This window comes from Drosophila arizonae, chromosome 5 (assembly GCF_054131065.1).
Source record: "Drosophila arizonae isolate 15081-1271.41 chromosome 5, UAZ_ARI_1.0, whole genome shotgun sequence".
In the NCBI taxonomy this organism is placed as follows: Eukaryota; Metazoa; Arthropoda; class Insecta; order Diptera; family Drosophilidae; genus Drosophila; species Drosophila arizonae.
This window is the reverse complement of record NC_142925.1, coordinates 23615735-23636560: the sequence shown is the minus strand read 5'-3', so window position 1 is coordinate 23636560 and position 20826 is coordinate 23615735. Positions and strand designations below refer to the sequence as shown.

Below are 20826 nucleotides of genomic sequence, written 5' to 3'. Positions count from 1 at the left end.
CTCTTCTCTATATTCTAACTCTATCTGACTATATTTATGCCTGTCCCAATTGAATGTTTATATTTCTCCCTTTCGGATCATATATTCGTATGTCTAGATATCATATAGTATAGATCTGCCAAAGAGATGAATACATCTATGCATATATTTTTTACCTCTGCTTATGCTTGTTTGTCTATCTCGCTTTCAATGATATTATTCTATTTCGAATTTTCTCGCTTTCTATTTAATTGGCAGGGTATTTTTATAGACCAAAGCTTTTTTAAGCATTCTTCTACTTGTTTTGTTTTGTATTTTTCGTTGTACGTGGCACAAGTGCGGTCGCATGCTTAAGCGCACATATACTGACACACACACACACACACACACATAGACACACTCGCACAACAGTCAGAAACGTGTTGAGTGGCCCCACCAAACAAGTCGCTTTGTCTCCGTCTACCTTCGCAGCCGTCTCGCTTGCTCGTTCTCACTCTCTCGCTCCTTCTCTATCTTTCTCGAATCTCCGTTGGGCTTTGGCAACTCTGTGGACTAAAAAAACTCCGCTTGGGTCAGCGCACGTTCAATGCTGAGGGCCAATACAACGCCCCCTCTAAGCCCCTCCTTCATGGTCACTTTGTTTTCCATGCAATTTGATTTACAAATGCCCAGTAACAACATCAACAACAACAACAACAGTGAGGAAGGCGACGACTATGCAAAATGCCGCATCATACAGAAAAATGAAAAAGAACAAGAGCCACAAGCGTTATGAAAAGGATATCATCCTAAAAATAATATTTACACAGAAAAGCTATCTTCAATTTGGTAAAGTTGAAATACCCTACAAAACACACTTATCAGAATAGAGAGATAAAAATATTCCTGATCCTTTATGAAGATGTGACTGGGCATAAAGGTTTTAAATTTGAGCTCGATATCTATATAGCTAATAGAGCCTGATCTATCAAAAATCAAACTAATACAGTGTACAGTTTAATAAGACATTATAATAGTAAATTGCAATACCCGAATGAAATATACTGTTTAAGTGACTGAATGATACGATCGATACTAATAATCGATACGAATTATTAGATACGGTAAGCTCAAATTATGAACGGAATAGAAAATTAATGAAATGATTTTCAAAGATTTAATGCAAGTATAAATCAACATAAATTAAAATAAAATCCGTTAAGAATCCATAAAATCAACATATATCTATTCTATGACTAGAAAAACCAACCCAACACTTCTATAAATATATTATCTATGGGCATTCAATTAGTCAACCTTCGAATCGACACTTTGGTGTTCATATATTCCTCAATCTTTTAATGGGTATATATGTATATACAGCTGTCCTATAAAAGATCGAAGATTCGCATTCAACATTATCATAAAAGCCTTCACGCTGACAACTTAATACGTGAATTAAGCAATGATTGAATGATTGACTGATTTATTTCATCATCATTAAGCAACTCAGCTTACAGAGTAGAAGAAGCATGAAAACGCATCCTTCGTAGCCTTACAATAATGCCCTGCACAAGGCCATACAGATCTATAAAGCTGATTGAATAATTGAATGCCTAAATGATAATGCCTTAGCCATCACGACTCTTGGAGCTAAAAATTGAATTTAAAGTTTTAGAGCAACACGAGGAAAATGATTAATGGGCCGCCAACGTGCGTACAATGATTGATTAATTAACGTTGACAACCAGAAAGGAGTAAAAAGCACCGACACACACACACACACAAATACAGGGTAGTTGTTGTGCTTATTTGTTGTCCAGTTTGGGGCGACTTTTATAAATTGACTTCATATTCGATACGGTCTGTTTTTCCACATCTTTGAGCTGCTGCTGCTGCTGCAGTTGTTGTTGTTGTTTGTTGTTGTTTGTTGTTTTCCCTGCAATCATTTTCCAATGAAATGTGTCATGATGTCTGCATGTCTGTGTGTGTGTGAGTGCGTGTGTGTTTTGTGTGTGGCCTTGATTGATTTCGACACAGAGCTGGAGGTAAAAATTAATTCTCTGTTTTTTAGCGCTCGAATCGAATCTGTGTGACATGTGAATGTGCATAGAAGGTGTGTGTGCAATTCATTTCATTTGACATTTGACAGCTATCGAATAGCTATCGGACATATTTATCGAATAGACAATAAATAACAAACAAACTATATGCAGCTAATTGTTATATATTGAGCTCGAGAGTGAATCAAATCAAAGGAAACGGAGTGAGATAGAGAGAGTGAGAGAAAAGGAGGATTATAATAGGATGGATGGATAGGAAAAGCGAGAGAGAGTGAGCGAGAAACAAACGGAAAAAGAATACATACTAGAGAGAGAGCGAACGCGTACTCTTTACATTATATGAAACGATTCTAAGCAGAAATCGGGAGAAAATATTAATAGTAAAGGCAAATACGACAGAGCTGCTGAAAATATAAACAGTATATGAATCTAGTACACATTTTCCCATCATTCGCTCACTTCGTTTAGTTCTTGCCCCAGATTCGTCCATTTGCGACTAGGCCAATCCAAGAGATTGCTAGTCGAGTCGCCGCGATCAACGACCTGGGACTCCCCCGCTCTGAATTCCAGAGCGCGGCCAAAGCACACAATGGGCGGACATTCATCTTTACGTAATTCCCAAACAACAAAAAATCAGCAACAATCGAAAAATGCCTGAAACAAAGCTGAAAAGTGAAAGTCTAAGAGCGAAATACGAGAGAGTCCCCACAGAAATACGAGAGAAAAAAATCAAATATAATTACTATGCATCAGAAAAGCGAACAAGGCGAAGCGTCGCGTCTCCGTCATGCCATTAAATTAATGAATGAATAAAATAACTCTTGAGCTCCCCTCGCAGCACCCCCTCCCCATTAAAAAAAAAAAGTATCTGAATTGAGCTACAATTGTTGCCAGATGTCTAAACCAGAACCAGTTTCTTAGCTCGAATTTCGGATTTTGAATTTGAATATCGAATTGCCGAGCCAATTCGAAATCAATAAAAATTGTTGCAGGAAATTCATTTGTCTCAATACAAATAAAACAAAAATACAATTTTATATAGGAAATTTAAATAAAGTTTTAACTAAATGCAGGCAAAATAGGAAATACATGAAAAAGTAAGGACTGAAAATACAAAGAGAGTCGAATTTGATATGCACTTTCCTTCATCGATTTATAAAATATCTTTAAGATATAATAATAATAAAATAATTATACAAAATGTAACAAGAAGAACAAAATAATATTAATAATAATTTCAAAAGTCTTAAATTTTTTTCAAAATAATAGACTGCAATATCTATGGATAATATAAAATTATACATATTATTTATATTATATCTATATCATATCCTATAAATTTAGAGAATATATGCTTAAAAGTTAAAAACAATTGTAGGAATTGAATCACTTATATTTGCTTATTGACGCACTGATTTTGCCAAATATTTATCTATACATGAGCTATTATCTCAGTATTATTCATAGGAAGTTATCTAAGTAGGTCTTTGAGACAACTCAACAAAAAAGAGATCCGGGTTCGAACCACAAGCCAATGTATGAATGGCGTGTCAAACGGGCTTGTGGTTTCTCTGGCTAATATAATAGCGATACCCTAGACATAACATATAATAATACAAATATGAAAGCTAATGGTAGAGCTTGTTGGACTAAGAGATAAGCTATGTATATACCAACTATTAATTACTTTTGTAAAGTGCAAGCGCAGCTAGGAAACTGACATCCCATTTACGGCTTCAGCTTTTCCAATCTATCATTAGCAAACTCAAAGCATCAAACATCATTACCAGCCTTAAATGGCTTCTTAGTCTAGGGTATATTTAGTCTCAAGATTTGAGCATTTGAACTAGAAAAGTTCCCACGCTAAAGTAAAATATCAGCCCAAGCGTTTCACTTGTTGTTGCTGCTGCTGGTGTCAATGCTTGTGATATATATAAATATATTTGATAAATACACTGCGCAAAAAATCAATTTAAATATGAATAAGCGAAAATTGGTAGCGAAAACTGAGACAGCTATTAATGCATTAAAATTGCTTAAGACAACAAATTTCGACCTTGAGAAAAAAAAAAGAACAACACTCTTGATTTTCAAGTTAATTAGCAATTTTTTCGAGTGTACCTACACGTTGATAGTATTATATCAAAATATTCACTATATTGCTTATAGAGCAGCTCGACGTAGGGTCTTTGCCAGCTACGACTCATTTGGACCACAACCTTGGGCCATTGCATAGTTGACGGGCCATGCGAAAATTATATATATTATATATTTATGTCTATACATATATAGATTATATACGTATATATATCTACTTCAACAGCTAGTTGCAAAAGTATTTGACAGATACGCGTGCCTTCCTCATCCATCTGTCTGCCTTCCGTAGTGTGTGTTTAAATCGTTTCTAAAATCTTCTAAGATATATAAGGCGCACACAGCACACGCGACAGCAAGCGAGTTTCTTTATGCTGTATGCTCTATCTATACCTCGAATTGTAGGTAGTACATACGGATACATGTGTATATACGATATATATATCTTTGTATACATGTGTGTGTGCGCCCAACTGATTTATATTAACCGAAAAAATGTACAGAGCAAATGCTGCTGCTCTGCTGCTGCTGGCGTCGGCGCAACGCACGTTTGATGTTGTAGATACTTTTGTTGTTGTTGCTGTTGTTGTTGCTGCTGCTGCTGCTGCTGCTGCTGCTGCGGCTGTTACTGTTGTTGCTGGCCAGCCAAGTGCGAGTGTATCTCGGGCCTCGCAAACAACAACAACAACAACAACAACAACAACAACGACGACGACGACGACGACGACGAAGCACTCAGCACGTTCATTATGGCATTTTGTCAGATACAAAATTCAGATTCTCGGTCGTTCGCTGTGTAGCTTGTGTGTGTGTGTGAGCGAGCGCGTGTGTGTGTGCTGCTGCTGCTGTGGTTTGTTGCGCGATAAGCATACGGATATGTCAGTTAATTATTTGTTTATATTTTTCCTTTTTATATACATATATATATATACATATATATATTTTTTTATACTTGCATATACAACTACATCTGTTTATTCTTGCAGTGTATGTAATCGTTAGCATATATATATGTTGTCGCCATTGATATGTGTTGTTTATATATATATATATGTGTTATATATATATGTATATACCTATATGCCACGCTTGTTCTGTTTAAGATTTTATGCTGATTAAAGCAATTCGCGATTCTTCTTTTCAGATTATTTTATTTCCATTTGAGTTCTTTGCAAATGTTTAGAAATTTGTATTTTTCATTGTGTGAAAGTGTTTTAAAATTGGTTTTAATTGAGTTCTAAATGCTTTGCTTTATTAAAACAATTTAATATAAAACAAAAAATATATATGTACATATAATTCTTGGAAATAAAATTTAATTTGAAATATTAAAACGAAATTATACTTTTGTATGACTACATTTTGTCATATCATATTAATGAAATAGCATAGCAATAACAATAAGCATGATCGATCGGCAGCTTGAAAAATATTATTGTGTTATATAATCGATTCATCCAGCGAACTACACTGTATGGCTCATATAAATTTATTTAAGGTTTGAAGAAGATTAAAGATTTTTTTGTTTTATATAAAAAAAATCGTATGATGATATAAAAGATCGTATGATGTATTAGCTTATAAAACAATTGAATTAGAGAAAAACATACAGCATTTCGTCGTATGCATAGAGGAAATCTAGTTTTTATATGTTTATAATTTATTTATGATTGAATTAAGATATGATAAATATGTACATGTTCTATCTCGCTTTACAGGTCTAAGTAAACTCAACTAAATAATAGTAAACTTTTTACCGCCATCTTAATAATTTTCTATAGTATTTAAATTATATTTTGTTGTAAACTGAAATTCAATTCACTTCATGTCAGCCAAACCCTCAATTATTGTAATTACATATTTGTTGTTGTAGTTTTTGTTTTTTAACAAGTAAATTTTAAGTTTCAAGCTCGCAACTTTTGGAAAATCTTTCAGAAGCCGCCCCCAAATGTGCTCCGCCCTTGTCTTTGGCTGTGTGCGTGTGTGTGTGTGTGTGTGTTTTGCGTGCAGATGTTTTGCAGCAAGTGGCAGTAAGTGCAGCTGCAACTGTTGTCGCTGTGCCAGGCAGCAGCAGCAGCAGCAGCGAAACAGGCGACTAGAAAGAAAGCGCAAGCAAAAAAGCTCCACAATACATAATACACACACATACATGCACACACATTCACAGTCACACACACACACAAACACATAAACAATGCAAGGGGGGAAATTGGACGAAGAAAGCCATAAACCGGTGCACGTTGCAAATCGATGTTGTTGTTGTTGCTCTTCTTGTTGCTGTTGCTGTTGTTGTTGTGTCTGTTGCTGTTGCTGTGCCCCAGCCGCAGCCCCTGCCACATGCCTCTGGCTCTGCTGCCACTTGGCGATTTCAATGTGCAACACATGCAGCGCACAGCAACTAATCGCAACAGCTGAGCGCCTGTTACGCAGCGTCTGCCAAACACCTGGAATGGGGCTCACAAATTCGGGATAGCCGAAGCGGGAAAAGCAGCTAACATATCCAACACATCCAGCAAACTACACTGTACAAAATTGTTGTTAAGTCTTGAGGCATTTACATATCAAATGTGCATGACGCTTTGGCATCTCAACGTGCCAAGCCGAGCTCCACGATGCAGGACTCTGCTCTAAGTACAAACATCTCTATTCAATAATTGCTCAAGACAAGATTGTTAATTTCTTAGACTTATAAAAAAATTTACAAAAAATTTAAAAATAAATTAATTATTAGGAGTTAGTTTGAAGAATATAAGGAGAACAATTTTTATATATATATTTTTTTAATTTCGTTCAATTCAATACATGCAAATGATAAATGGTCAAAAATTTATAAAAATTTTATAAATACAATTTTATTTTTATTTCGGAGCTTTGGAGCTTAAAGCGATCTTTTTATTTCTTGCAGCAGCTTGAGTTTGATTATAAAAAGAGAGAGGGGGGAAGGTAGCGAGAGTTAAGATAGAACGAGGCAGAGAAATGAATTTTGAAGCCTGGAATTACATAAGTAAAAGAATATTACTATTTTATTTATTATTATTATTATAAGATTTCTATATAATTAAAAATGAAGAACGGTTTTATGTGGTAATTAAATATAAATAAATTTGTATAAATATTTTGGAAGTGTTGACAATTCGCTCTAACAAAATGTTGAGGACAAAACTAATATATTCAATTTAAATATTGATGAGCGACCATATATTTCTATAATTGGTTAGGTAGTCGTAGGCAGTGATAGACTAAACGTACCATAGAGTATATACATATAAAAACAATAAGAGTGATACCAATAAAAATGATAAGCATTAATGAACGATTTAAAGAAAAGCTATATAATGAATCATAAAATATCCTATTATATACATGTATATTGATATTATTTTAATTTGACTTCTCACCTTTTCATTATTTTACTATAATATTTGTATTATATGAAGATTGTATTGTTTAAGGAGATATTATACAATTAATTAAAATAAATTTTAATTATTATTATTTTAATATTATATATAATATATTTGTAATGTTATATAAATTGTCTTTACATTTTATATTTTCAATATTTCAAAATAATGTTTAATTTAAATAATTGCAATTACAGGTTTCCAATAAACAATTATTTTTGTATACTTAAAATACAAATGTTATAGAATGTTTTTATGAAATATATAATTGAACATTTGTTGTTAATTGCCTGCAAAGCGTAATGCGCAATTTTAGCTGCAGCTTTGCGTAAGGGCTGTCTTTTACTTGTTGTTGCTGTTGTTATTAAGGGGATGATTCGCAGCGGCTGGACTTGCATTGAGCGTGGAGCGAGGGTTCAATGCGCGCACTGTCCCAAACTGTGGGAGAGCCAACGACAGCGACATCAGCAGCAACAACAGCAACAACAACGGCAACAGCAACAAAAACTACAGCAAGCAGCAAAGCTTTAACAAAAACCTGTTTGCTCACCCAGCAGCAGAGCATCAGACCAGCAGAGCAGAGCAGAGTGGCAGAGAAGGAGATGGGGAGAGGAAGGGGCGATGCAAGAGGAAGGCTGGCAGCATTGACCTCAACTGAGTCAACGACAAAATATGCCAAGTCGCAGGCAAAAGGCAACAGCAGCAGCAGCAGCAGCAGCAGCAGGCAATCGAAATAATGCAGAACATGGTGCGAAATATTTAATACAGAAATGCCACAGCCAAATGGCTAAAAGGAGCTGTTGCCAGTTATAGCTGCTGCTGCTGCTGTTGTTGTTATTGTTATTGTTATTGTTGTGTTATGTTGTGGTTGCAGTTGCAGTTGCAAGCGAAACCCGTTTCGGAGTCAACACTATCCCAATGCAACAAGCACACATCACTCGCTGAGGGGCCACCTACATTTGGAGGCCTTAGACAACGGCTAAGCCTAAGCAGAGGCTAACACGCTGCTCGCTCAGCTTAATTGGGTCATTCACTTGCTCGACAAAGCACACACACACACACACACACACACAGACACACGCAACATTTGAGCCAAAGCAACTTCCGGTACAAGACGCAGATACGCGAACGCACGAGACGAAGACAACTGACAGACAAACAGAGCGAGAGCAAGAGAGAGGGAGCGAGGGAGAGCGTGCTAGAGTTAAGTAGAAATTTGACTACATGCGCGCGAGTGAGAGGTGAAGCGAGTGAGTGCTCAGCCATGGAAGCGACTCGAAACACGAGCTAAATCTTTAATCCATAAATGTTAGTACAAAGCGACTCAGGCTAATTATGTACTCTGGATGTATCAGGGAATTAATCTTTAACAAGTCTATTATCTAAAGAAGTGAATTCCTCAACTGGAACCACATGATATTTGAACATTTTAGATATTCAAACCAGTTTCAAACTTAACTTGATTTCTATATGATCTACTTTTTAGATAATACCCCAGAATTTAAGATTAATCTTTAAAATAAAATAAATGAAAAGTATTAATGAACTGTGATTTGTATTCTGAGATAAACATATGGCTTTTAAGGTGAGTATTTAAAAAATATATATTTAGTTTTTTTTTATTGGTAATATGAAATTAATATTAGGAATAATATATATAAATATTTAATTAAGTGTCATTTATGTGCGCGTTTTTTTTAGATAGAAATAATATTTATTTATATTTTAAAAATATATGAATACTCCAAGTATATACAAATAATCTGTCTATTACAAGTAATTACAAATAATCTTTATAATTACTTTTAACAATTATTAATGAAAGAAATTCTTGGCATTTATCTACTTGTACTTTTTAAACATTTCTAGATACACAGGAAGTTTAAACATAAATATAATTCGTAAGCTAATAAATTTTATCTTCAACCACTGACGAATTTATTTATTAGGAAAATGTTAACAAAAAAAGGTATTTTAGATAATACTCAGCTGAAATTAGAAGCCACAAAGTAAACAAACAGCTCTTATTATGTTAGCTTTAACTCATATCGTGTTCTACCCCTCTCTCGCTCTCGCTCTCCTTCTCTCCCACTCTCTCACTACTCTCTTCATATTTTCAAGTATGTGTGTATCTCAGTTCCTTAAATGTTTGATTGATTTGATTGACATTCGGATCGAATAGCTGGGTGCTTGGAGGATAAGAGAGTAAGATCACTTTCTACTCTAACCCTCTCTCTGCTCCCTGTGTGAGCAACGAAATAAGGATCAAACAAGGACAGCAACGCACAGCAGCAGCAGCAGCCGAGGCAAACACCGAAAAAGAGGGCTAGAGCGAAGCAGAGTCAACAAGAAAAGGCAAATAAAATGTTAACCTAACCAAAGCCGTAAAAACTCAACCGACAACTTTTCGAGTCAGCAAACGCTGCCAGCGACGCCGCCACCGTCGACGTCGACGCCGACAGCAACAACGGCAGCACATCCATCATTCGTCGTACTGTGCAATGCGAGCTAAACTCCAAAGAAAATCCAGGCAATTGTTTCCAGAGAGCAACAAGAACGGCAGCAACTACAAAGTGCAATCTCAGTTTCGCAAGCGCTCTTTAAATTCGCTATGCTACGAGGGCTGGCACATATATTTCTGATTTGGATTTGTCAATACACAATAAAGCTTTTTTAGTTTAGAACGCTTTCAACATTCTCTTCACTTCCATCAGTTTTACTCCCCCAATTAGCTATTTCGCGTAAATTGAAAATATATTTGACTGCCCTCGCACCAATTAAATAATCGCATTAAGCAACACTGATGCCGATGTGTGTCGCTGTTGCTGCTTTTGCTATTGTCGAAGTTAGAGTAGCAGCACTTAAACTGGTCCGCAGCTTGATCTATTTTTAGTTAAACCGAAAGCTTTTGCAAAGCTCTTGCAAAAGTTCACAAAACTCAGCTGCAATCAATGTGAAGTATTTAATGGCCAAGGTCTTTATTGGCCCACCCACACGCACACACGCATTCACGCATACAAGCAAATCCGTATACACGCACACACTCACTCTACCAAAAAAAATTAGTAAGGAGCAGAAAGCATAGAGAATTACAAATAAGAAGCAGCTTTTGTCACTTACCCAACATTAGCACGGGGCTTGGCGATAATCCAATTTGATTTTTTTCATTAGTTTGTTATTTCAATGAGAGCGACGCGTACATAAACAGCTACAACGATAAATTTATTAGATTGCACACGACAAAAACAACAAGAGCAGCGCGGAAATCAGTTCAAAATTGCGGCAGCTACCGCTCTCTCCCTCTCTCTATGTGTGCATATGTGTGTGTGCAAAAATCAAAACAAAACACGACAAAAACACACACACACACACTCGCATACGCAGAACGAGAGCGCGAGAGCGACGGCTACTCAGAGAGCGCCAGCATAGAAAAAGAACAGCAACAACAACAACAACAACAAATTAAGCTGCGATCGCTGCTGTACAGTGTTGTTGTTTTTGTTTCTGCTGGAGCTGCTGCTGATGCTTATGTTGTTGTGGATTTTTATGGCTGCCTTTTGTTTTGACTGCAACATGTTGAATGTTGCAGCCAAGTCACACAAACACACACTCTTACAATAAAACACACGCGCACTCACAGCGTCCAGCGACAGGCCCTAACGGTAAATGTTAAAACTCTAGCAGCGCATAACTGAAACTCGCAATATACAAACGAATTTATTTAATCAGTAGCATTTGATTTAATTAACGCATTTAATAAATGCAATTCAGACGGAATGTTTTTTTTTTTGTTTGTTTTTTTTTTGCAACGAAAGGACGCCCGCTTAAGAACTCACAAATGCATTGGAAGCCATAGAATTTTAAATATTTTATAAATTTAATTGGTTGCTTACTTTATTAAACACACACATTGAACATTGAACGTACACAGGTTTGTTTGTTTGTTAGATGTTCATTTCGTTAAACGTAAATATCCGCGACAAATGTACGAAACACCAAAAATGGTATAAAAAAACACCGCGTACGTGCTCTGCATACAACAGAAAAAAAAGCGGCACTGACGTTGTGTGACCGTATTCGGTGAAGCGTGAATTACCACAGTGCGACCAGTGCACAGAAGAAACGCCGAATTACGGGACAGTGCTGTAAAGGGCCAACAGAAATATTGTTTCGCTCGCGTTGAGAGCATATTATTTTTCTCTACCTATAATATACGTAAACCACATTAGTTTCTATGAGATTGTTTTATTATTTTCCATAAAATTGGCAATATTATTCTGATGCTCATGTTTATTGGTCTTGGAATTGTTTCGCCGCTGCAAAATACCAAAACATGTAACAGTCTGGCAGCCTTCTTCACACAGCTGTTTCAGTTTGCGAAATTTTCATTTCATATTTGTTTTTGTTTTGCCATTTACGTAGTTTGTTTTGTTTCGGGTTTCTTTAAGTTCGCTTTTTAAATGTAAATATGAACAACGACTGGCCTGCTGATGATGCTGAAATCGATCTGGCATTAAATGATGAGGCCCTGGGCAAGCTACTCGATACACCAACCAAATCAGATCCAAAGGTGATCTCCGAATGCGTTGGCTTCGACGAGAGCGCGGGTAACAGTTGGCTTTACCCGAGCAATTTGCCGCTTCGCTCGTATCAGCACAGCATTGTGCAGGCGGCACTTTATCGCAACACGCTGGTGGTGCTGCCCACTGGACTGGGAAAGACCTTCATTGCAGCAGTTGTGATGTACAATTTGCATCGATGGTATCCCGAGAGCAAATTGATTTTCATGGCACCAACTCGTCCGCTGGTGGCTCAGCAGATCGCCGCATGCCAAAAGATAATGCCCTTTTGCCCGGAGGACACAGTGGAGCTTACTGGACGTCTGCCGCGTGCCAAGCGCGCGGAATTGTGGGCGACCAAGCGCGTCTTCTTTGCCACGCCCCAAGTGGTGCAATCGGATATGCTAGACACGGGCGATGGGCTGCAATTCCCCTACATGTCCATCAAATTGCTCGTTGTGGACGAGGCGCACAGGGCCAAGGGACGATATGCATACACGCAGGTTCAATAATCAAGAAACACATTATAGATAAATATACAATTATAAAATGTAAAATTATTCTACCAGGTAACGGACTCACTAATGGCTCGCAATCCTTACTTCCGCATGCTCGCTCTGTCTGCAACGCCAGGGCGCACCATGGAGGACGTGGCTGCTGTCTGCCGCAATCTGTGCATCTCCCATCTCGAAGTGCGCTGGGATGACTCCATAGACGTGCGACAGTATGTGCACAAGCGTAGCATGCGCACAATTGTGGTGCCCCTCAATGATCGAATCAAGGAGCCGCGTGCACAGCTTTTGCAAATCATTGATCCTTATCTGCGTCAGCTGATTTCAGCAAATGTGCTCAAGGGAGCTCGTGGTAATATTTCGCGCAACAATCTGCTCTTTGACCAGAGCCGCTATCAGGAGCACGTAGCCCGGGGTGAACGTCATCCGGAGCACAGCTTAATTGTCAGCAACTTTGCTGTGTGCATTAGTTTGTATCATGCGCTGGAGCTGCTCGAGCGCCATGGCCTGCGCGTCTTTGTGAACAATTTTGATGCGGATGAGAATGGAAGGGATAAGTTTGTACTAAAGGATCCTGCGCTTAGGGAGCTGGTGGAGAAGGTTCGCCGAGAGCTGGGTGCTAATCCGCTAGAGCACTCGACGCACGCCATGACCAATGGGCAGGTGGCGCCGCTTCCTGCTAGCCTGGACTTTGGCCATCCCAAGTACGAGCAGGCGAGACAAGTGCTCTTAACGCATTTCGAGGTGGTTTCTACTGTCTATTGACGATTGTCCAGTTGATTGACTAACGATGTCTTGTTTCAGTCCCATCCAGATTCGCGTGCTATCGTCTTCTGCGAGTATCGTGAGTCCGTGATGCTGATTCAACGTTTACTGCTGCAGCACAGGCCGGTGCTGCGTCCGCGCTGCTTTGTGGGCCAAAGCTCAGGAACCAATGGAATCTGCGCCTTAACCCAAAAGGAGCAGCTGCAAATTATGTCGGACTTTCGTCAAGGCGTGAGCAACGTGCTGGTGGCCACGTCCATTGGCGAGGAGGGCCTGGATGTGGGTGAGGTGGAGCTGATTGTGTGCTTCGACATCTGCAGCTCGAATCCGACACGATTCGTGCAGCGCATTGGGCGCACTGGCAGGCAGAAGAAAGGCGATGTTGTCATGCTGGTCACGGACGGACGAGAGCAGCAGCTGCTCAAGGAAATGCTGGCCAACAAGGATCAAATGAATCGCAAGCTGCTGCAGTCGACGTTGGTCAAGAGCGCTTTGTACCCACACTCGCCACGCCTTGTGCCGCCTCAATTTCATCCGCGATGCGAACAACGCCTCATGGAATCCATTCAGCCCAAACCGCAGACACCTTCGCCCAAAGCAAAGGGACGCAAGCAGCCCGTACAGCCAACGGTGAAATGCCACGATCTGCGTAGGTATTTCACGCAGACCCAGGACAAATTCCTGCAGGGCGAACCCGCATACAAAGTGAGCGAGGCCTCACAGCGGCTGCTGCAGGAGCAGGCGGCGCGGCAGAGCGTGCCGATCAAGAGCTTTCTGCTGGATACGCAGGAGAACAATGAACCGATTGAGGCAACTCCTCCCTTAGCAGCTAGCAGCAGCAGTCAGGAGCAGGTGCAGCGGCTGCGCAGGATGACGCGACTGCTGCAGGCAGCAAAACCTTTGGTCAGCGACTCGCAACGCAACCAGGATCTGGTGGCACAGTTGCAGGACAAGCAGCTTCCCACTGCGCTCAAGCTCTACCTGATCGAATGCAATGCGCACTTTGTGCGGGATATTCATGCCAAGATGCTGGAGCAACTGCAGCGTGAGCTGCCAGCAGCGCGCCTGAACTCCAGGCAGCAACGAACGCGAAAGATCTACGAGCTGCTACAGTCGGTTTGCGGCGATCACTTGGAGTGGCTGTTAGAACAAGCCGAATCCAGCTGTGCAGAGCTCACGCTGAAAGATTTGCTGCAGCCCCTGGATGAGCAACCCGTCTTTGAAAGAGTCTGCACGGATATATTTGAGGGGCTGCAGGAGACGGGAATTTGTGCGGATAACCATGAGATGCTGCAGCAGGAGTGGGAGCAGCTGGAGCTGCGCCGCCTGGAGCAGACCATGAAAGAGCAGCTGGATAATGAGGCGACAAGTCTGTACGAGGACTGGCAGGACGAGGAGATAGCCGAAGACGATTGCCTGCCAACAACTGAGGTCTCCACCTCAGTATATCAAAGCCAATGGGCAGAGACAGCACGACGCAGCTCCACGCCGTTGCATGTGCGGCGGAGTCCTTCCGCCGTAGACTCCACCCAGCTGAGCACCAACCTGAGCCGACTCAATTGCCTGATGAGCGCGGCAAGCACGCCACTGCAGAAGAATAAACAAAATAAGAGGTCCTTGCTGGACGAGCTGGATAAAGATCTGTCAACCTTCGATCAGCTGGCGGAGCAGCAGGAGGCAGTTGCAGTTGAGGCCACGCCGGAAGCGCTCGACTTGGATCTCAATGATTTCCTAGAGCCGCTGCCCGAAGAGCAGCTGCTGCAGCAGAAGGAGAGTCAGGTGGACGAAGGCGTTGGCTTTAAAGAGAATCAAGCTGAGGCTATCGACGAGCAGAAGCCGAGTCCAGCTAAGAAAATTCAGCCAGAAGTTGTTACCCCGCCGCGCAATCTTTCTCCTGACATCTTCGCAGAGGATTCCTTATCGCCTTGGAAGCCAACAACGACTGCTCCAGCTATGAGCTTAGCCGCCAAATTAGCAGCGAAATCCACAGCTGCGCCTCTGACTGCGCCGGCTAACCGTACGCCGGAACGTGCGCCCGCCCCGCCCTCTGCTCAGCTCAAGTCTCCAAGTATTTTCGAGAACTATCTGCGTCGCATGCGAGGCCGCGGGCATTTGTCCAGAGAGGCGCAGCGCATACACAGCATGACCAGCATGACCAACATGACCAGCATGGCAGCTGCTAAGCCACCTGAGCTAGAAGAGGACTCACCGATTGTGCGACGTCGACCAGGCAAGCGCAAGATCTATGACATATCCGATGAGGACAAGGCGGAGGTAACGCAGATCCTGGAGGAGGACAGCTTTCAGGAGGTGCCTGCTACACAGTTGGTAAGTGCAGCATTCGTTTACCCTATTCTCAGACTCCTTCAGTCATTATATTGCAGCCAGAGCTACGAACGCCTCCGCGTCGTAAACGCGCCAAGTTCAACGAATTCGTTCTGCAGGAGGCAGACCAAAGCGGATCCGATCACGAAGAGGACGAGGAAGCGGAACGCAGCTATGGGGTCTATCTAAAAGACTCTGTCATAGTCTCCAGCGATGATGAGGGGCACAATGACACCACCACGCATGCCATGTACCTGCAGGGCATTAGGTGGGTTTGCCACTCCACTACTCCACTGAACAAGCTTTAACTAAATTCTTCTCATGTCGCCTTCTTTGATAGGAGTCCTGTGCATCGTCCTGGCGCCTTTAAGATACCAGCGCCGCGTCGGTTCGATGATGAGTTCATCTACTCGCAGCCTGTGGAGCTTGAGCCGTCGCAATATTTGCCCAGCTCGTTCGTGGTAAATGATGACAGCGCTGTCAAAGAGGATTCGCACAACGTATCCGAGTGTCCGTTGGAGCGTGCCGAGCGCATACTGAAGGAGCAGCGGCGCCAACGACGGCGCCAACGGGAAGGAGGAGGTGTCCCTGAGCCAACAACTGTAGCTGCGCGAAGCAAGCGACGACGCATCCAAACAATCAGCGATTCCAGTGAAGAGGACGATGTGATCTTTTTGAACTGACTGACCCACTGACTGACCCACTGATCGAGCTGTGCTTAATCTCAGTGCCATGTCCCCTGACTACTCTCATACCCTCTTAAAAATTTAGTTTTCGTTTGTGATTTAATGCATAAGTTGAAGTACTTTATTTTATGTGTTTTATAATACTTTGGTTCGTAGTTTACCGTTATTGTGCCAGTTGCCATTTAGCTTGAAAGAGAGCAAAAATAAGAATTGCATTTCGTTAGTTTTAAGTCTTGTGCAAAAGTACCTCAAATCAAATCTGTTAATGTTCCATGTATAGATATTATGTTTGCTCATATTTGTATATGTAGTATAAAAATAATTATGTTTTATACACATTTTGTAAATACTATGTGTTTTTAATCGGCCCTATCTATTTTTTCTAGTTTCCAGATTTAAAACGGAGTATATCATGGCTATTGGAACCAATTTTCTTTGGAGCTATATATGATTCAAATTTCCAAAATTTATTGAAAAAGCTTTCTACATTCGTTAGATTTAGTAATATCATTTCTGAACTGCCAAATATGGTATTTCCTTATCTGATAAGCCCCTAGAGTAGTCAGGAAACTTTTCTACTTATAAAACTCTGATTTTAAAGTGTAGCTGATAAGCATAGATGATAGACCTATATGAAGACCAATTGTAAACAAAATAACGTTTTATTTTTGCATGATGATATCTACATCCTTAGTTTGATAGTTTTTGCTCGTTTAAAATAAGTGGATAACTATCGAAAGCAATACGATATTTATGTTGTCTTGAATGTTTTGAAAATTCAAAACATCCATCTGAAGACCTGAGTGAGATTCCCCGGTATATGTTCCTCGTATGTCTAGTCCAAATTAGTTCAGCTCACCTGTTTCTAAACCAAGTAGCTTCTGGTGGGCGTCTGGTAGTCGCTGGCTATCGGCTTGAAGGTCGTGTTATGGCGCTGCTTGTACAGATCCCTGGGCTGGACGTACAGTTCCTTAAAGTCCTCGCTGCTCACATGCCGGCTCGATGACTGGCCCAGGCAGGTGCCCGCACCCTGGCCACGGAGCTGCACCTCCGACTCGTAGATGTTGTCAACTAAGGCCTGACGTGATTTGGCCGTGGGGCGTCTTCTGCTCTTCTGGCTGAAGGTCTGTGAGGATAGCGAGCTGTCCAGTCTGGCCTTCCGCGAAGCAATGCCCGTGCAGGTGAGTATGATGCCCAGCAGAACACTGAACTCCACCAAGGCCAGGACCAAGCTGGCAGCTAGAAATATGCCATACTGCTCCCGATACCAGCTGTCCAGATGCACCAGACAGGACTCTGTGTAGCGCTCCCGCTCGTACACAGAGCGCTCCAGTGCCTGACACTGTGTCTCGTTGGCGGGCTTGGGATCGAGGAAGGCCAATGGCTGTGGTGCATTGGCCAAGACACAGCAGCTCAGAGGCACTGGCCAATTGCGTTGGCCATAGCTCTGGAGGCGCCACAGCGAGGTGTCGTAGTCGAGCGAGCTGCGCATGCCGCAGCAGCCGAAGCGGGTCTGGGCCAGGTCCATGGCATTGGTGAACTGCTCCTGGCCGGGCACTCCATAATTGCGTTGCAAGGCCTTTACCATCTGCGCCTCGTCCAGGCTAATGCCCAGGCAGTGCGGCCAGAGCGTGATGGCCAAGCAGATGATCGACTCGGCCAAGAGCAGCACCACCACGCTCAAAAAGTAGACACTGAGGAAGCAATAGGTGTGCAGGCAGCTAGCCCAGAAGCCCAGCACGGAGGCCAGCACGGCCACAAACCCAGCTACGGCCAGGCCCAAGGCGATGTAGTAGAGCAGCGGCTGGGGCAGCGAACTGAGCTGCTCGCTGGGCGCGGCCAGAAGGCGCGAGAGCAGAATGCGCTTGTTGTCCGTGTAGAGATAACAGCCAGCCACAATCAGCAGTGTGCCACAGAGCTAGAGGGAGAGAGAGAGAGAGAGAGTGTGTGTGTGTGAGAAAGAGAGGGAGGCAGCTCATATTGTTATTATTTCGAGTTGTGTGAAAAGCTTGAGGTCTGCGCACACGCAACGGAAGTTGGAGCTCGTTGGCTCCATTACAACCTCCTTCTCCGCCCACAAATTAGTTATTACCTGTTTTCAAATACCCTATAATCAGTACAAATTAGCCGAAAGGCGTATTATTTACGAGGTTAATGCTCGAATTAATATGGAATATAGACTATAAAATAGGAGTAAAACAGAAGCATTTTGAATTCTTTGTTTTTATATGATTATAAGGCTGTTATGTACATATAAGTATGAAAGAGTAGAGTGACTTTGCCATATGAAAAGTTATACTACCCCATCATCAATTAGACATTTTATGAGGTATATTGCTCATAACTTTTATCTTTATGGCAGCAGTGACGCATTTATTTATTATTTGTACTCGCACAATTAGTATTAAAGTAAATATTTTAATGAAAAACATTTCCAAAATATTGAAAAATAGTAAAAGGAAAATAAGGGGTATCTCTCGGAGTAGAAGGCATTTTAAGCTAATTTTCCGGAGCCAAGCTGCGCCTGCGCCATGTCCGCCTCTTTCACAGCCAAAAAGAGTTGGCGAAAAAAACTTTTGAGCTGCTCCTCTTCTCTTCCACCCACACCTCCTCCGCCCACCTGTCCAATTCAAATGGCTTTCAATCAGCCAAGCATAACCAAAATAAAAACGAAGTCGAGCAAATGAAAAATAAACAAATGGAGTAAAATGGAAGAGAGGCGATATGTGTATGCTCTAACAAAATCAAAAGAGTGGTAAGAAGATAGGAGAGAAGTGGACTTCAGATAAGATAAGTGTAAGAACTGATCTTGTGTCAACTATTTGATAGTTTGGGTTACTTGAAAAATCTCTAGGTACTGTAAGGTCGGGAAAACCTATAATAAATAATAATGTTTGCAAGAGACTTCCAATTCAAGGAAATCCTAAAGTTTTCATTGGCTCAAAAGAAAACTCTAGAAGAACTATTGTTATGAAACTATTTTGAATGTTTTTAAAATGAGTTCTATACAGAATACAGAAACATCAGATAAGTTTTTCGGAAGAAGAACTTAATATAACAGTAAGCTTTTAAGTTTACTGAGGAAAAGAGTAATAAGTAAATCTTTATATTTTCTTTAATAATAGATTTTGATAGTAAAATTCGAGTCTTATATAAGTCAATTTTTAGAATATTTTTGAAAAGTTGTATTTTCTCCCTTAGCACATAATCAATATACCCTTAAGTTCACACCCAACTGAACTGCAACAAATAAAGTTTTACAAGTATAGGGCCTAGATTTCACCCAATATATACATTAAATATATATCTATGTACACATATCCGCACAAAACTCACCAAAAACAAAAAATTGCAAAAGTTGAGCACAAATTTGTGATTGAAACAGCGCCCCATCTTTGGAGTCGTGTGGGTGTTGCTTAATTAATTAAGTGAATTTGTACACAATTGAGCGGTCAGCGTTGTGGGGCATGTGGCAAGCTAAGCTGGTTGCACATAGAATGTGTTTATCATTTTATGTCATTGCTGCGTCTGTTTCAGCTTTATAGTTGGAAAAAGCACAAAATGTGTAGATCGAAGTTTTTGAAATTTCAACGTTTTTTCTCTCAAACAAACTAACGACGCGCTTGACAGCTAAACAATGACTGAAGAGCTCAAAACTAGATGCGGCAGCGCAAATGTTGTTGCCCCAACTTGTGGCACGTTGCTCGCGCCTGAATTTCGAGCAGAGCCCAGCCAAGCTCCGACGCTCACGTCTCTGTTTTATGATCGGGGGCTCACGTTCTTTCTCTCCCTCTCTCTTTCTCTCACTCTCTTATGCACTCTCTCAGTGCCTGTCATACTCTCCCGCTCTCGCTCTTTCGGTCTGTCGCGTCTGCAGCTGCAGTCAAATGGAACCGCTTGTAAACAATAGAGCAACAACAACAATTACAGTCATGGGAGATGGTCAGAACTCTGCATGGAGGAAAACTTGTTGGACAGGCTTATCTTTCTATGAGCGAGGGCTGCTAATAGACTCATTTTTTATTACATATATGAAATGTTTATTTGCATAAATAAATAAAAGTTAATTGTTAATATTATATATTTAGTTCAATTTTATATATTTTGTTTTCTTTTCATTTAATTTCATTTCAATGCTCATTGCATAAAATAGTTTTCGATAAAATACCGAGTAAAGAGAGGCGAGAGTGGTTATTGTTGTTGTCAGGTATTGTTAAGTTTGCCTGCGAAACCTTATGTACATATATCATTTCAGCAATAAGGCAAATTACAATTGCAGGAAGAATTCGAAATTTAGAAATACTATTTTATATTTTGTAAGTATACTCAGTCTTTTGAACATTTTTAAATTTTCTATATTTTTTGCATCAATTTTTGAATTGCCAAATTACCGAATTATCTAATAATAATTTAATCACTATCCAGCTTTTTTGGTCGCCTTTCCAGCTAGATTCAGCTTC

At 40.8% G+C, this 20826-nt stretch overlaps 3 protein-coding genes across 4 annotated transcripts in view; 1 reads left to right on the top strand and 2 right to left on the bottom strand.

Annotated features, from left to right (window-relative positions):
• Positions 1-11595, bottom strand: part of mam (neurogenic protein mastermind) — a 94633-nt gene extending 83038 nt beyond the window's left edge. The window contains exons 1-2 of one of the 2 annotated variants that reach the window (XM_018012135.2): positions 11413-11595; positions 10640-10727 (exon numbers count right to left, since the gene is read on the bottom strand). The gene's annotated coding sequence lies outside the window, so the exon portion shown is untranslated. The remainder of the gene's footprint in view (positions 1-10639; positions 10728-11412) is intronic. The other variant, XM_018012136.2, reaches the window with a different exon arrangement.
• Positions 11596-11801: 206 nt separating this feature from the next.
• Positions 11802-18285, top strand: Fancm (FA complementation group M). Its single transcript, XM_018012139.2, has 5 exons — positions 11802-12581; positions 12648-13334; positions 13395-15683; positions 15740-15948; positions 16021-18285. Exons 1-5 carry the CDS (start codon positions 11988-11990, stop codon positions 16361-16363), a joined length of 4122 nt encoding a protein of 1373 aa, XP_017867628.1. The 5' UTR covers positions 11802-11987; the 3' UTR covers positions 16364-18285.
• On the bottom strand, positions 16458-20024 carry Tsp68C (Tetraspanin 68C). The gene is made up of 3 exons (XM_018012146.2): positions 19703-20024; positions 17226-18284; positions 16458-16552 (listed from the first exon to the last, which is right to left on the bottom strand). Exons 1-2 carry the CDS (start codon positions 19757-19759, stop codon positions 17232-17234), a joined length of 1110 nt encoding a protein of 369 aa, XP_017867635.1. The 5' UTR covers positions 19760-20024; the 3' UTR covers positions 16458-16552; positions 17226-17231.
• Positions 20025-20826: the final 802 nt, after the last annotated feature.

Excerpts from the sequence above, each read along its gene's own strand:
- Fancm (XM_018012139.2), top strand. The coding sequence starts at position 11,988 with ATGAACAACGACTGGCCTGCTGATGATGCTGAAATCGATCTGGCATTA. Across the intron at positions 15,684-15,739 it reads AGGTGCCTGCTACACAGTTG|CCAGAGCTACGAACGCCTCC; the intron begins GTAAGTGCAGCA and ends ATTATATTGCAG. Across the intron at positions 15,949-16,020 it reads ATGTACCTGCAGGGCATTAG|GAGTCCTGTGCATCGTCCTG; the intron begins GTGGGTTTGCCA and ends CTTCTTTGATAG.
- Tsp68C (XM_018012146.2), bottom strand. The coding sequence starts at position 19,759 with ATGGGGCGCTGTTTCAATCACAAATTTGTGCTCAACTTTTGCAATTTT. Across the intron at positions 18,285-19,702 it reads TTTGCAATTTTTTGTTTTTG|CTCTGTGGCACACTGCTGAT; the intron begins GTGAGTTTTGTG and ends CTCTCCCTCTAG.